Source organism: Vidua chalybeata, chromosome 6 (assembly GCF_026979565.1).
Source record: "Vidua chalybeata isolate OUT-0048 chromosome 6, bVidCha1 merged haplotype, whole genome shotgun sequence".
Taxonomy (NCBI): domain Eukaryota; kingdom Metazoa; phylum Chordata; class Aves; order Passeriformes; family Viduidae; genus Vidua; species Vidua chalybeata.
This window is the reverse complement of record NC_071535.1, coordinates 54639119-54655585: the sequence shown is the minus strand read 5'-3', so window position 1 is coordinate 54655585 and position 16467 is coordinate 54639119. Positions and strand designations below refer to the sequence as shown.

The following is a 16467-nucleotide window of genomic DNA, read 5'->3' as shown; positions in this document are numbered from 1 at the left end:
GAATGAAACAAAGGCTGGAGGAAATGCAGCTGCCTGAGTGTGGAGAATGGAGAAAAGGAAACCAAAGCATTGTATTTGAAATGTTCACAACCCAAATTGTGTAAGAGGATTTTTAATTAATAGTCTAGAAAACTTCTTTTAACTCAGTAATGAAAATAATGCAATTTAAAAAAAGAAAACCACCTCAATATGTAATTATAATTGATATCTTCAAAAATCATAGGCAATGGCAAGCAAGTGCTGAAAGGGACTGAGAAGTGACATGAAAAAGCAATCCTCCAAGATGAGAATTCTCCCGAGATAACACTTTTAACTCTCCACATGTTTTGATGTGCTGTTTTCTCAAGGCTGTGAGGAAAGATTACTCTCACGAGGCCAAAAGGAAAAAGGTTTGAGTAATTCCTCAGAGGCACATACTCTTGCAGAGCGTCCTAAAGGATTTGATAAAATGGGCAATTAAGTTATTTGTCTTACTCACTCACAGCTTTAAGTGCAGACTGACACTCCACAGAGCACCGGAGCCTCTGTCAATTCGTTCTGAGCATGTCCTCTAAAAGCCTGATCAAGCTTACACTAAACAAGGAGCTGGATTTTTAATTAATTATATAACAAATATAACATCCTTAACAGCATGGAAAAGAGGAAGGAAGAGCAGAGGAAAAGAGAAGGAAGCCTACCCACAGGCAGCCTGTCTCCCAGGCACACTGGGACTCAAGTTTGGGCTCCTGAGGGCTGGCAGGGAATCTTTTTTTCCTTACACCTCCCTAAGCGACAGCATTCAAATGCTGCTGCTGCTGGCAAACTGCAGCCTGTTTAGCACTTCTGAGAAACTCAACTGGCAAAACACTCTGCTTTTTTAATGTCCCAAGAAGGGCACTGGTAACACAATGCCTGTTTAGCACCACTCTGTGCTTTCAGAGTATCCTTAACATCCACTTTCTCCTAGTCAGAGATCTTACTTCAGACAGCAATCCCATCAAACAAGAAAAAAACGCGTTCCATTGATTTTGTTTTTTTAAATAATTATTTTTAATAAAATGTACAGAAAATTATACAATATAAAATTTTAATTCAAGTTATAAAAATATGTATAGGAGCTCAAGGTGTTTTAATTTGAAAAGATTGTCAACTGGATCAGAAAACATTCCCTTACAAATTGCACCCTTTATCCCTCCTCCCAATAAAAAGATTTTGTCCCCTTCATTTCAGCTGGTTTTGTTTTCACATAAACAACATTCTAATCTCTCATAAAACAGTCTTAATTGGCCCTGAGGTATGGCACAGATTGATGCAGTCTAGGTCATTGCTTTCAGACACAGTTAAAGGATGTACAAAATCCTTAGAGAAACAAGAGGTTTTTCCTCCTGAAGCAGAATATTTCTTGTAGCTGATGAGTGCTTGGCTACAACCAACAGGTTTTTCCAACTGATTCCTAAAATATCCTGGCTGTATGCAGTAGGCAGTAGCCTCCTCCTATTCCACATAAATCTCCTTGGTGAAGCAGAAGACTTATTAAAAGTGGATAAGAAAAGCACTTCAGCAGAGACTGGACTTGGAGCTGTTGCAGAGCTGTTTGAGCACTCACATAACTCATCCTGCTCACTTCCACTCCTCTGCTGTGCTCCCAGGGATTGCTCAGAGGCAGGAAGGAAAAGCTGCTGGAGCAATCCTTTTCTTCAGATACTGCAGAATGAGTACTCCTGATGTCTATGAAACAAAAATCTCCAAAACAGCTGAGCTTGTCATTCAGCTGAAGCTCAGCATCTCCTACTGGGAGCCTAGAATTGATAATTGATACAAGTAAAGGGGAATAAGAACTTGGAGAACTCTGCCTGTCCGAAAGGAGGAAAGGTGGCAACTCCTTTGCTTGGATACAACCAGTGATACTTAATATACCAAATTGGAAAGACACTGAGAATCAGCACACAGGCCTGGAATGGTTTGGGCAGGGAGGGACCTAAAAGACCTTCCAGTTCCAACCAACGACTCCTTCCACTAGACCAGGTTGCTCCACGTCCCATCCAGCCTGGCCTTGAGCATTTCTAGGAATGTGAAAAAGAATCACTGAAGGGGAAAAACCTCTGCAATGATTTTTCTATCATGTGAACTTAGGGCAGTTTCCACTAACTACAATTAAGTATTCAAGCCTCACTGTTTGAGCAAGAGGCACCACGTGCAATGAAAACCTGAAAATTGTCAGTGTCACAACGTTTCTGCAGAGCAGTGACAGGTTATGTGCTGACACCCGGCCTTCACAGCAATGGCACCACATAAAAACAACTTGGAAAGAGTTGAAGTCCCACAGGTGCAGCAGCAATAAAACCTCTTCCAGAATCTAGCTAGGCACTTGGGAGATGTTTGCAGAAACACAGGATCCTGCAGCTGTTCAAGCAGTAGTGACTTCATGGGATTCTCCCCCAAGGCCTCTACAGCCCTGTATGTCCTGGACTGTGCAATTTCTCCAGCCGTAGGTCAGGCATGAAGGCCACTGACTGAAGGTTGTTCCAGATGAAAGCTGAGAACTGCATCTGATAGAGGTTCATGAATCCTGCTCCCTCTGGGAGTGGCTCACACCTTCCAGCACACACCAGCAGCCTCTGTGACAGAGGCCACAGAAGGATGCCCAGCAAAGAGCCCTAAAGTATTCACAGCTTTGGAAAGAGGCTGCTGTAAACATCTGTGTGACACAGTTTCTTGGATAGTTTCAGGAGAACACTTCCTTCAGGACGCTAAAGGCACTTGATGCAGACATTTGATTTCAATTTCAAACCTGGGCACATTTTTTTCCAAGAAAGCCACCACAATATTTAATGTCCCTCTTGCATTGCAGTCTGAGGTTACAGTTGTCTTAATATACTTTCATGGAGAGCAAATATATTTGACAAATTACCTAAGATATTATTTTTTGCTACTCCAAAAGAAAAGCCAGCGCCCAGCTGAAAGATTTACTCCTTCTCCCTGTCACAGTGTATTTATAACAGGCCATAAAAGAAAAAAAAAATCCAACGACCCCATGAAATTTTAAATTTCAGTAGCCTCAGAAGTATCCCATGGATGTATTTCCAGTGGAGATGCATCTGAAAGGTGCCTGCAGCAAAGCAAATCTTTTCAGGTGAGTGGCAGAACAAAAGTGTGAGAATTTCTACAAAATGGAGTTCAGATCTTGTGAAAGTAAAGTATCTTGAAATAAGCATCAAACTACAAAGTGCTCTCTGAAAGGAATCTGTTTCCATGTCAATTTTCACCTGAGCACAAATTAACTTATTAAGGCACATAAATAAATGGCATGATAAGCAGCCAGTGATAGTTATTTTGGTCCAGAAGAGAAGAAGGCACTCTGACTTTTTTTATTCATAGTTTTGCACTGTTTTCATTTGGTTCCAGTGGTCACCTGTGCGATCTTCTCTTCAACTTTGTCTGCCACCAAATTCAGGTTGCAGCCCCGGAGGCCTTTTATTAAGTCAGCTACCTTTGCATCCTTCCCCTTCCACTTCTGCCACTCCCGAAGTGCCTGAAAAACCTCTTCCTCCAAATCAAATCGATAGGCTGCCTCCACCTTGTCCAGCTTCACCTCTGGCAGCCCAAGTTCTCGCATCAGCTTCTTCCATTCTCTCCCAACACTGGCACAAATGACATCAAAAGCTGCCTTCAGGAGAACTGAAACAGCAGAAGCAGATCAAGTTAGCCATGCATTTACTAAGAAACTCAATAAAACGTTTGGAAGTTCTTGGTTTTATTTCAGCAAAATGCCACTACTCCAGTATGTGCACGGCACGTACTGAGAGTTCTACAGAAGCCACCGGATAACTTGGAATCCCAAAAGATAAAAGTAAGATAAAAAAGAGGGGGGAAAATTCCAGCCCAAAACATGTTTTGTGTTCACATTTACTGGGGTTGCTGGGGAGCGATATATGCGGGGATATAACTATATTAAAAAACCCTCTATATGTATATATATAATAATCCACCTACGTTTTTCATGCTCATCTGGCTGATCATCCTGGACATGAAGTTCTCTCTGTTCGAACTGCACCACTAGTGACAGCAAATCGCCCCTACCGATGTGCTGCAGCAGCTCCTTCAGGAATCCCAGCTTGTTGTGCGCGATTAGCTGCCGCTCCATCAGGATGCTGAAGAGCTCCAGGCCCATTTGCACCGCCTCAAGCTTTCCCTTCTTAATTTTGTCGCGGCAGAGGAACTTCATGGCGTCGAGCTCCGTGACCGACAGGCCCGAGGAGATGGAGAGCTGCAGGCTCAGGAAACGATCCACGGCGCCGGGCCCCGCGCCCGGCACAGGCCGCGCGGGGGGGATTTCGGCGTCCTGTCCCAATCCTCCGGAGAGGAAATCCATTCCTGCTGGCGCAGAGTGACTTCCCGGGAACACGGAGAGACCCGGGCGGGCCGACACCGGGACGATACCGACGCGACTCGACCCGCGCCCGGAACTCACGTGACACCGCGGCTTTCCCGCCCCCCGGCCCAAGATGGCGGCCGCGCCGCCGCCCGTGAGGGGAGGGGTTTATCCCCTCGCCGCCGCCTAAGCTGGGGTTAGGGACCCTCTGCCGAGAACCCCTCCCGAGGAGAACCAGCTTCTTTGGTGCTGCTGAGTGCAGAGCATGTGTTGGAACCCAGCTCGGCGCGGCCGGTGTCCTGCTGCAGGAGAAGCCCCGGTACCTCAGCCGTGGTCAGGTCACAGAGTCACAGAATCACTGAATCACAGAGTCACAGAATCACAGAGTCACAGAATCACTGAATCACTTCGCTTGGGAAAGACGTCGGAGCTTATCGAGTCCAGTCTATGACTGAACACCACCATGCCAACCAGAGCATGGCACTGAGAACCACATCCAGCCTTTTGTTAAACACTTCAGGGACAGTGACTCCACCACCTCTCTGGGCAGCCCGTTCCAACGTCTGATCACCCTTTCTGCAAAGGAATTCTTCCTAATATCCAACCTAAACCTCTCCTGGTGCAGCTTAGACTTTGTCTTCTTCTCCTGTCACTTGTTCCCTGGAAGCAGAGCCCGACCATCCCTGGCTGCCCTCTCCTGTCAGGGAATTGTGCAGAGCCAGAAGGTCCCCCCCAAGCCTCCTTTTCTCCAGGCTGAGCCCCTTTCCCAGTTCCCTCAGCCTCTCCTGGTACTCCAGACCCTTCCCCAGCTCCATTCCCTTCCCTGGACATGCTCCAGCTCCTTAGTGGCCTTCCTGAATCGAGGAACCCAGACCATGACACAAGACTCAAGGTGTGACCTCACCAGTCTAAGCCTGAAGTCAGGGAACTGTAGATTTCCTGTTTAATACTGAATCATTGGACTTCTTCTGAGCACCTACCCCAGTAAGGGTTAATCTCTGTGTTTTTGTTGTTTTTTTTTTTTTTTTTTCCAAAAGGTGGAAAGAAAAGCAGCTCAAGAATGAAAGGTTCAGCCTGGGGATGAGGAGGCTCAGGAAGTACCTTCTGGCTCACCACAGCTCACTGAGACGAGCATGGAGACAGGAGAGGGTTGGTCTCTTTTCCCAAGGAAAAGGGGCTGGATAGGAGGAAAATCACCAGAGGCAGTTTAGGTGGGATATTAGGAGACATTTCTTCACTGAAAGGTTGGACAGGCATTGGAACAGGCTGCCATGGGGAAGTGGTGGGGTCACCATCCTTAGAGGGATTTAAAAGACATACAGATGTGGTGCTTTGAGACATGGTGGTGGACTTGGCAGTTCTGGGGTAATGGCTCGACTCAATGATCTTAGAGGTCTTTTCCAACCTTAATTATTCCATGGTTCTATGATTCTATAAATGGCTTTCTCCACAAAGAGCTAGAAAGGCCCCAACAGAGCCCTGCTCCCAAAGAGATGCCATTCCCATGGCTTCCCTGCCTGACAGCTGCCTCCTGCTGTGGCCCCCGCTGCTCCCAGAGACCCCCAGTCTTTCCCTGGAAGTACAGGGCATGCAGTCTGGCCTTTGTTCCTCACAAAGATTAATTGTGACACAAAGTACCTCCTGACCTTTAAAAGGCAAGAAATAGGGCAAATGTTAAGTCCCTGTATTTTAGAGGCGACTCTTACACAAGGTGGAAGGTTGTGAACTTTTCTTAAATGGGAAAGATCAAGTTCATCCCATTGTTTTGTAGGTGCCTTTTGGCTTTTCTTCTCAGCACATGTAGATATTTCAGAGATTTCCTTGTTCCTTCTGTGAGCACTGGCATGTTGATTCCCCAAGTTACCCTGCTCCTCAGTTGTTTCCAGCACACTTTAATTTATTATTCTTACAACACACTCACAGACCTATGTTCTCTCATTATAGAAAGGTTTCTGACTGATAAATGGACTTAAACACTATCATCTTCCTCATCTCTGTCTCCACTCTCACATTCCTACATGAAGACCAACCCCCAAAACATTTCTAAAACTCCCACAGGCACAAGCCCTCCTTAGATAAACCCACTAGATATTTTTGTGTATTCCCTAAATGCTGCAAACGGGAGGGAATTAACTTGTTACAGGGTCTCGTGGTAAAGCAAAGACTGAGAGGAATTGTCACTGTGAATCTGAGCTGGGACAAGATGTGCCTGATTTAAGAGGTGTTTTTTTTTTTTTTCAGCCCTGAATATACTTTAAACTCAAGGAGAGACATTAACAAAAAGGGTAGCATAGGAGAAATATACTTGCTGTGTGTGCATTAATGAAGCAGGAGTAACCTTTGTAATGGTATAAGAAGTATAAAATCCAGTTAAATAAAATTTCTTTTTAATTTTGCCAGCAAAGGTGACTCTACAAAACAGCAGGGACCAAATCACATGGTGCTTGGTGATGGCAACCAACTAATCCAGAGACAAATCTACATGAGAAAAGTCCAAATCAGCTCAGTTTATGCCTTTATTCTCTATACCCTGACATGCAATTGAAAACAACGTTGACTGAGATTTTAATCAGTTCATACAAACCTGGTGGCCAGATTCAGCACTGAGGTACGAGGAGCGTGAAAGTGACACTGCACATTTATGTAATTCCAAAGGTGTCTAAATTAGTAGCAAATGTGAAACTGAAAGACACAAACCAGTGTTTAATTAAGACACTTAAATGCTTTTAAACTCACTCCTATCAGAAGGCAGAGTGATTGAACAGGGTCTTTTATTCTGTCTGAACCTGACTTGGATGCATTCACCGATGAAAATACCCCAAGTGATAAATTGCTTTATTCCACTGATTTCCTTTGGTAGCAGTTTGTGGGGCTTTGGCAAAGAAAGTATTAGGTGTGCCTAACACATCGTAAGCACTTCTGTGTCAGAATAAAACTTAATAGTAATGATTTATTGGAGCAGCTCTGATTTCAGTGGAAGTTTCCCAGAAATTTAAGTGCTGTGAATAATCTGGTTCCTAACCAAATAATCCTCATGTTTCTCGAGGCAAGACGAGTCCTTGCAAAATACTGCAGAGGGAGCTCGAAGCCTGGGAGTGCTTCAGACTTAGCTTTGACTTCACGGTCCTTGCTGGAGGAGCAGGGCAAAGAGAGCATGAAAAGATTCATTTCAGCAGAGCCCTCGGGGAGGTGTCAGTCACCAGGACATTCAGGCAAAAACACTCATTTGGGGACTGCAAAAATGGCAAAGTGTGAGACTGTCCTGAACTATGGGTGACTGAGGTGTGTTTGTGTGGAAACTTGGGAAGATCCTTCACTATTTCCAGCCAAGGCAAGCGACATGCTGCTGGCCCAGAGAAACTGGAGTGTTTAGGAGCTGCTGTGTTTTTAAGTGAAGCAGCTTTGATAATTTCTTTACTTTCCCATGCAATTCAATAGCACATATCCCAGGGGGGATTTAAAATCCTTATTCTGACAGTTCTGAGAGACAGGTTGGGCAAACACCTTGGCACAGACAGTGCTGAGGAACTGTTTCTCTTTTGAGGCCCAGGTGATTGTACACTTCTTTTAATATACCTACTTTTGTCTTCCAAGGGATTAATGACATCTCATTTTTTCTTTGCTGTCTTCAAGATAAGAGGGGATTTTGCATTAAAAAAGCAACCCTCTCCCTGCTAGCAGAATTGGGCTGCAAGAGATTTTTAATTTGCTTGCTTGCTTTTTTACTCCTATGTGGAATAAACTGATTTCCATAAAATTTCTTAATGTATTTATTCAATGTACTTACTCACCCATTTTTTGCAAAACCCTAAAATGCACATTTTCAGCAAAGAGAAGACAGTTTCTGTATTTTCTTTTGTGAATGAATGGATCTGTACATGTTTATTTTGCCAGCTATCACCCCTCTGTTGCTATAACATCCAGTCTAGAAAGAAGTGCTCTGGTAAAGAAATTCATTTGTGAAGAGACTGAGGATCTTAGGAGAAAAGGGCCCGTAAGAAATGTCAAATTATTGTGGGTTGAGAGAGAAAATTAAAAGCAGAGTGTGGGAAAAGTAAATAAGTCCTGAAAAGAGAGTGAACTCTGGCATGACTAGGTTGTATACAGATAAAAGATCTGGCCAAGTAACAACAACAACAAGCAATAAGTTGTTAACAGATGCTTGAACTTAATATTGAAACAGCAGAAGTGTTGATATAATTCTGTTGATACAGTTCTGTTGTGTTATTGTTGGCAGAAGAAGTTAGTTTAACTTTAGGGGAAGGGTAAATTGTAGATTTTTGTTTATTTGCTCCGGCTAAAAACCTCTGACTTGACTTTTTACCTATTTTTGTAGTGAATTTTCATCATACCATGGAAGTATGAAATCATTCAAACAAACATTTCACATGTCAATAAAGCTGTGTGTATATATTAACCCAACACATCTCATTCCTCTAAACCATATTTATTACTTAAGCTCTGCAACATCAATTTTGCACTTGGAAAAACAGAAGAACAGAGAAGACAGAGAGCAAGGGTTGTTTGTAGAGGAATGTCATTGTGAAATGACAAAACGTCCCTGAATAACAGTGAATAATCATTAGATCTCTTTTGGGGCCCTTTCTATTTCTATTCAATTCAATTCCTGCTCTGTGACTGACTGAGGGCAAAGCAAAGCAAATTAAGATCCAAAATGGAAGTTGCTATTCATGCAGGGAAATAATCCAGCAGCTCTGATTGCCAGGCTTGGAAACTAATACTAATTCATTTCTGCAGAGTATGTATAATTTTTTCTTTATTTTCCTGAGCTGCTGTATTGCCAGTTCCTAAACCAGATAAAGCCATGAAAAGGTAAATACTTACCACAATAACATTTTTTTTCTGCAAATTGAGGTGTTTTTCTTCATTGTCCATCTTTTTCTCTGTATTAGAAAATACATTATTCCGAGCAGCTATAAAATAAAGGTTAGGATAACAAAAATAATTATTTTGCTGAAAATTGATCCATTTTGCGCCACTTTTTGTTTTCTTACAGGCATGTAATTAGTTCTGTACCACAGGGCTTCATCCTCTCACCCAAGGAAAGGTTTTCTTACCCTTTCCTTACTGAGGAGCAGCACTCCATTGCCTGCTGCAGAGCATTGCAGTTGAAATAATGGCAGCAGGGATTTCAGTGATTTCTCTTTTTTTTTTTTTTTTTTTTTTTTTTTTTTATATCTGTAAATATTCAGCTCTTATCTCTTCTGCACCAACAGACTCTGCTTTGGACCTAGTGAAAAATGGAAATTTTTTCCCAACCGTGTCCCTGCATCTAGCCTGCAGAGTGGCCTCTTCAAAGACCAGAAAATACCTAAATGTCTCTCAGAGGTACTGAAATTTTGCTTTAATAAGTAAAAATTAGTGAGCCTGGTCACACTTACTTGATTTTTGGGTTAAACTCAGGTATTGTGAACTCACTGCTGTGACTGGAGATAACGACAAGCCAAGAGGTGGGGATTATTTCCTAGAAACAAGCATTGTCTTAGATATCTGGGATTTTCATTCTTTTCAGGACATGCCAATGCAGTATTTTCCATCTGAGTCACTGTCCTGGAGTTTGGAAGGTGCAAGTTTTTTACTCAATTCCTATTAGAGAGGGAGTGCCTCGTCTGTTCAAACACAGTGCAGTTATTATCCAGTTATTTCCTTTTAAAACATGAATAGTTTTATGTGGCCACTAAGTGATACAGGATATGACTGGGTGAATTACTCACAGGGATTTAGATATAATAAATAAGAAAGTAAATCTGGTTTCATCATCCCTCTCCCTTGATTCTTTGGGGAGGAAGTGTTATTTTCTGCTCTCTGAAGAAACGCTGTAATTTGAGCTAGTCCACGGTGCTGTGGTCAGAACCAGATACCAGCTAGTCCTAAACCACAGTTTGGAGTCCATTTTCATACACAAACATGTGGGAAACTTGTTGCATTTGTTCCCAGAGATGAAAAGTCAGGAAGGGAGCGTGACTTCCTGAGAGAAGGCTGGATTAATCTAATACAATATATAGCATTTATTTATTTTCCTTACTGTCTGTATACTTCAGAAGAAGTGAGGAAGTTACAAACGCCACAGCTTGGTGCCAGAAAAGCCACAGAGTGAGTTTTCTTTTTTTTTCATTGTATAGATATAACCAAAATTAAATGACTTGCAGCATAGGATCAACCCCAATCTCACCCTCTCTGATCACTCAAATACACATCTAACCATACTTTGCTGTGCTTCACCACTTTTGGAGCGAAGCTTTTGAAAGGGAGCCTGTACTACATCTTTGCCAAGCACCTAAACCTGGCAGTGATTAATTAATTGCCCCTTCTTATCCCCAAGAAGCCCCAGAGGTGATTACCAGCTTAGCTCAGCAGCTCTAAAAAGCAAGCCTTGTAAAGAGGTGGAGAAACTTGGTTTCAGAAGCCAAAGGCAGAGAGGCAAAAGGGAAGAGGTTCAGTAGAAGTTCAGAACTACTTTTCACTTTTACTTCTTTCTCCTTGAAGGCAGGATGAAGATGGAGCTGAAGTTCATGTTGATTTGCTTGCAGGAGTTTCACCATTCCTTCCCTGCTCACAACTCCCCTTTTCCACTCCCAGCAGTGCCTGAGGAGAGCAAAATGCCCAGACAGTTCCAGGAGTCAGAGCCCACCAGCCTGCAGACACACAGGGCACACACACCACCTCTTGCAGTAAACCCAGAGCAGTCTGGCCTGCTGGGATTTATTGCTTCCCCACTTGCTGGCTAATTACCTGCAATTACCTTCCTTCTTTACCTGGAGATGTATTTCAGAGATTAAAACATTGAGAAATGTGAGCTGTTCCTGTGATTACACACTGCTGCCAGGACAGATGGGAATTCCAGGCTCACGAGCTCCATTCCTCCCATAGGAGCAAAACCTTCCAGCTTCCATCTCCACATGAGACCCACGGCGCTGCCTGGCTTGGCATGGTTGGGATGGCATGTGGGAACACTGGCAAAGGCTGCCCCGTCACCCACCTACAAGGGGAATCCATCCTCTTTCCAGAAAAATCCACTCCGTGGCTGTCAGCTAACTTGGTCTGGGAACAGCTGGCAAAAGCCTTTTCTTCCTCTCTTCCCTACTTTGCACCTTTTCCTTAGCTCCATCTCATAGTTCAGCTGGAGAAGATAACCACTATTTTCTCATTTAGCAGTAAAAATAGAGAATAACCTTTTCTTCTCTTATAAATTGCTTAACCACATGCCTCTCACTCTGAAAAATGGACTTTATTACACTTAAGCTTGTTCAGCACAAACACTCTGCTAAATATTTTGTATTTTGGTTCTTGTTTCTTGTGGTCATCCGAACAGATACACTTCCTGTTTTGGCATAATTTTTTTTCCAGAGATGGTACTAAGCCAGATGAAAGCTATGACCTCAAAATCTTCAATTTTCTTGGATTTTCCAAGACTTTTGCCTCATAGTAACCAGCTCAATGGTGCACCCAACTCTTTTCTGCTCTCACAACACATCTGCATCGATTTATTTTGGCTTTAGCTGACACTGAAGGTTAGAAAAGTAACCTACAAAAACTGTCAGGAGTTTTTATTTTATCCAAAGTGAAACCAATCACTCAATAAGTACTGCTAAACCTCATGCAAAGCATACTGAAGGGAATCAATGGAAATATTTTCTTTGGCTTCAGGTGGCCAACATAGCCTTAAAAATTAAGGATAAAGTTAAAATTCAAAAGAAGCCACATACATAGTTTTTTCTTCAGAAAGGCCTGTTGGCCTAAAAAAAGAAGGTTAAAAAAAGAACTTTGGTTTTCTCTGCTATACTAAAAATGGCATGTTGTGTTTAGTTATGGAATAAATAGTGCTTGAATGTGCAAAGAATTGAACCAGAGTTTGAATGGAATTCATATAAATTTTAAGATGGGGTTTTTTCAGTGGTGAGAGGAAGAGAACTTGTTTACTCTGAAAATTTCATAGGAAAATAAAAATGCACTCAAGTGATGTATGGAACTCTGGGAGAGGTCAGACTCTGGAGGAATCAAGATGAAAAGTAAATTATTATTGCTTATTGGAAATCACAACAGCCAAAAAGATCATTAACAGCTCAGGACCAGAGAGCGTAGGGGGGTTAAAAATAGAAATGTGTCTGTGCCTTGATGTGAGACTTATTCACCCTTAAGCTATTTAAGACTGCAAAATATTTGTAGGACAGTATCTTGGAAACACAATGACATGGAAATCCAGGAGATTCAGACTCACACTGGCAGCACTTGGGGTGGGAACAGCTTCCTCCTCGGATGCACTGACAGACATCGTGTTTTTGCTACCAACCTCGCACAGCAAACAGCAAACAGTGATTCAGCAATGGTTCAGAAGTGGCCCCTGCAGCCATTTCCAGCAGGAATCTTCCCCAAGGTCTGCATTTTCTCTTGGACCAAGCAAATGGATGCCATGACTTTCCTCTTCAATACATTAATATGTTGGGTTTGAGACTTGTTTTTCTTTGATCAAATCCGGGCTGGGAAATGGTTTTGTGCTTATGGTTTTGGGGTAGAAGCATGCCAAGAACAGGCTGACTGCATGTCATGGGCATGGTGTCATACCAAAACAGAATTCAGTGTTCACTTGCACAAATGAAATATTTGGTTTGCTATCTTTCATCAAACCTGGTCACTGAGAGTCACAACAAGGCATGTGCAGGTATTCTTTGATCACTTCCAGATCCCTGCTTCCCTGTTTTAAGTTTCTTTCCTGCCTCAAATTTGCTATTGTTTAAAGCTTTTTTTTTTTTTTTTTGCATCCCAAATATGAAAAAACTTTCAGGAAAGGTACCACAACCACAGTGCAAGTGGTTTTCTGGATGGCATTATCTTACATCTAATGAGCTTATATGTACTATTTTGTTTTTAATAACTAACAATCCCACACAGTTACCAGCTAGACTGTGGTTTACCTGCTTCTGGTGTCCATATCCATTCTCTCAGGACACAATTCCCACCTTCTAAGCTAAATTTCCTGACTTGGAGCATTAATATTTTCCATCAAGGAAAGGAGGGCTGGTGTGAAGCCTCATGCTTTGCCTTCTCACATGACAGTTAAATGGGAGAGGGAGAAAAAAATTGCCATCAGCAAGTGAGATTCTGAGGCCAGCTTTGCTTGGACAGGTCCCTCAGGGTAGTGGAAATGTGACAGGCACAGTGGAGCCATTCTGCAGCCAAAAACTCCCTTTGTGCTCCTGGAGATGGATTTCAGGTGTGATTCACTCATCTCCAAGTGGCTCTCTAAAGCAGCTCAAACACCTGACCTATGTGGGACATTTTTAGGGAGATGTCTGTATACTCAGAGCACGAGTATGCCCAGAACCCAGGAGGGTTGGGAACAGAACCTGTCCCACAGGAGAAACTCTTGGATATTTAAGTTTATTTCAAATAAGTGTTCAAAGAAAAATAAAAAAAAAAAAAACCCAACAAAATAAAACAGATTTAATATATATTTGCTTTTCTTAAAAAATGATTCCATGAAAGAATTTTATAGATATCTAAGTAGTAATACAGATTTTTATATACAAAATTCAATTTCAAACAATTTACTGTACAAAAGAAAGTATAAGCAACTGTTACTATTCCATGATTTCAGCAAATAATGAAAAATTCATATAAGTATGTGTTCAAGATACAGTTCCACCATTTACAGGAATGTCAGTATTAAGTTGGGAACACTTTCAGGTCAATATTTACAGATTAAATCCCCTTCGAGGACAATCCCTAAGATTTCTCTTCAGAATAGTTAGTTTGGCTTTCTCCTGGATCTTTTGGGCTACCAAGGAATGAGAGTAAGAACATGTTTTCAACAAAATGTGTGGACAGAATTCTGCTTGATTTCTCCCCAGTCCTATTGCAGTCAGTGGGCCTGATCTGGTAAACATTTACTAACCAGGCATTACATTTATGTGGGAATAAATCACACAGAATTTGGCCCTACAGCAACACACTATCATAAGGTACAAATTTTAAAAATAGTGACATTCCTGCAAGTCAAAATACAACAGAAACAAGAGTTAACAAAATATAAGCCCTTTATTAATAAAAATCTTTGGTTGGATCAATATTTTAAATAAGCTTCAAGAATATTTGGTTAATACCATTTTCTTTCTTCCACATAATTTCTCTTTTGGTACCTTCTTTGGACAGACTACAGAAAAATATCAAGTTTATCACATACTTTAAAACAAATAAATATATCAAAAGCTATATATGGCATTCTTTTTAGAGTTCTAGCATTAATCTTTAAATTAGTTTGGCAAAGAAAAAAAAAAGAAAGAAAAAAAGAAATAACTAACCTCTTGAAAACAGTTTGGTTTTGTAACAAACCATACAGTAGTTAGACTTTAAAGAAATCTTTCATTTTTATTTTCTTTTTCAATTTTATAATGCAAGTGCCATGGACAAGACAAAGCAATAAAAGATATTAGGTTAATTGCACCAATATTATTTGGAAGTGCAGTTTATAGGTTGACAAAGCAAAACAAAAACATATTATGCTTAAAAAGAGCTGTACTGATGGGATTTAGCTAGTCATGGTAAGTAAGGATTTCAGACTTATACTTTAGGGAAAAGCTCCTTGTACAAAACACTGAGGATTTTAAGACAAAAGAAAATTCCTGTAACTAGCTGATGGTCTGGTCCTGTAGCCCCAGTGCAGGCAAAGCTTCCACTGAAGACAGTAAGTGGGATGCATTTGGGATTTAGTCCTCTGGCACAGCCTCTGGGAAGTGCCAGCCAACAGCAGAAAGTCTGTGGGAAAAGCTGGCTGTGAAACACGGGTGCAAGCACTCCCTTCTCCTGCTCCAGAGGGCTACAGGGAAAAGCCAGGCTGGGACAGGGATGTGCAGAAACATCGGGAAAAGGGGATTTCCTCGGCAACAGCAGTGTGCAAGTGCTTGGCAGGGCAGTGAGAGTCACTAGATCTCTCTGTGTGCTCATTAACTCAGGTCATTTAGCAAATGCTCTGTGACCATGGACCTGCTGGGAGGATCTCTGGAATTGTGCTGCTGCTGCTGCTGCCAAGAAAGCACTGCCCAGAATCCCGGTGCTGATGTTTCCAGATGCAGCTGTGCCCCAGGGAGGGTCTGGGGGACACAGCAGGCTGCCACAAGTCCCTGCCACACCTTTGGGACTCCAAAGCTCAGGTTCACAGAGCTAAACCCAGCCTTGGGAAGCAAGTCAGTTTATGAAATACGAGGGAATACTGATTTTGCATATAATTTAGCAAGTTACCCCATGGACCTTCAAACCCGGCTCTCCAAAAATAGTTCAAATTAGCATTATTATTATTATTATGACTTCAAATTTAGCTTTATTTCATTAGCTAATTGATAGGCTAAGATCAGATTCTCAGAGAATATCTCTAGCAAGATTGTCCTAAGTACCTGCATTTCTTAATGCACGCCAACATCAATAGCGTTACCTAAGGATGAAATATAAAAACTCCCTGCATTACTGCTTGTGCAAAAGAAAACAAAAGAAAACAAAACAAAACCCCAACATTGTCAGAAATAGAATGTGGTCCTCCATGTTTGCAAGAAGGGCATTTCTCACAAAGATGGGAGCGAAATGGCAGCACATCCTTCTACATGCACCGGGGTGTCCGTCACCGGAATCCTGCCCTTGGTGCCATGGCTTTTGTCTCTGGAATGCCCTGACAGACTCAGCTCCCTCCTCTCCTAAACGTCCAGAGGATAGGAATGGCAGGAGGACAAACTCCCACTGCGGCTCCTCGAGAGCCTGGGGCTGTGGTTGTTACAGTTTTCCCCTTTTCTCTTGTCCTTGTCTTTCCAGGTTTCCAGCATCTGCAGCTTCCCTTGCTCTTCCCTCATGAAGACCTCCACCATGAGAACTTTCTCCTTGTGAATCTGCTGACTAATGTCCTTGGGAATGTCTGGGATAATCCAGTCAACAAATTCACTCATGAACATGACCAAGTTCTGAAAATGAAGTTGTGAGAAAGTGTCAGCGGGGTCAAATTAAAGGGTGGCTGTAGGGAAAGGAGAGGGCACTTAGGAAGGAAAAATGAAGAGAGGACAATATTTGAGTTGGACTATGGGACCAAATTCCTGTTAACTGCTTTGTGTGTGCTA

The 16467-nt window shown here is 42.2% G+C and overlaps 2 protein-coding genes and 1 long non-coding RNA gene across 4 annotated transcripts in view; 1 reads left to right on the top strand and 2 right to left on the bottom strand.

Moving 5' to 3' along the window:
• Window positions 1-1011: 1011 nt before the first annotated feature.
• On the bottom strand, window positions 1012-4445 carry FADD (Fas associated via death domain). The gene is made up of 2 exons (XM_053945420.1): window positions 3973-4445; window positions 1012-3657 (listed from the first exon to the last, which is right to left on the bottom strand). The coding sequence occupies exons 1-2, from the start codon at window positions 4349-4351 to the stop codon at window positions 3371-3373; spliced, it is 666 nt and encodes a 221-aa protein (XP_053801395.1). The 5' UTR covers window positions 4352-4445; the 3' UTR covers window positions 1012-3370.
• A 160-nt stretch (window positions 4446-4605) lies between these two features.
• Window positions 4606-16251, top strand: LOC128789434 (uncharacterized). 2 transcript variants are annotated; one of them, XR_008431412.1, is made up of 3 exons: window positions 4606-4670; window positions 9589-9700; window positions 16169-16251. It is a non-coding gene; the product is annotated as an uncharacterized LOC128789434 (long non-coding RNA). The 2 variants fall into 2 exon arrangements; XR_008431411.1 differs by lacking the exon at window positions 16169-16251 and adding an exon at window positions 10859-11138.
• ANO1 (anoctamin 1) overlaps window positions 13792-16467 on the bottom strand; it is a 71266-nt gene continuing 68590 nt past the window's right edge. Inside the window, exon 27 of the mRNA XM_053945421.1 lies at window positions 13792-16314. Coding sequence (XP_053801396.1) covers window positions 16054-16314 — 261 coding nt within the window. The 3' untranslated portion in view covers window positions 13792-16053. The remainder of the gene's footprint in view (window positions 16315-16467) is intronic.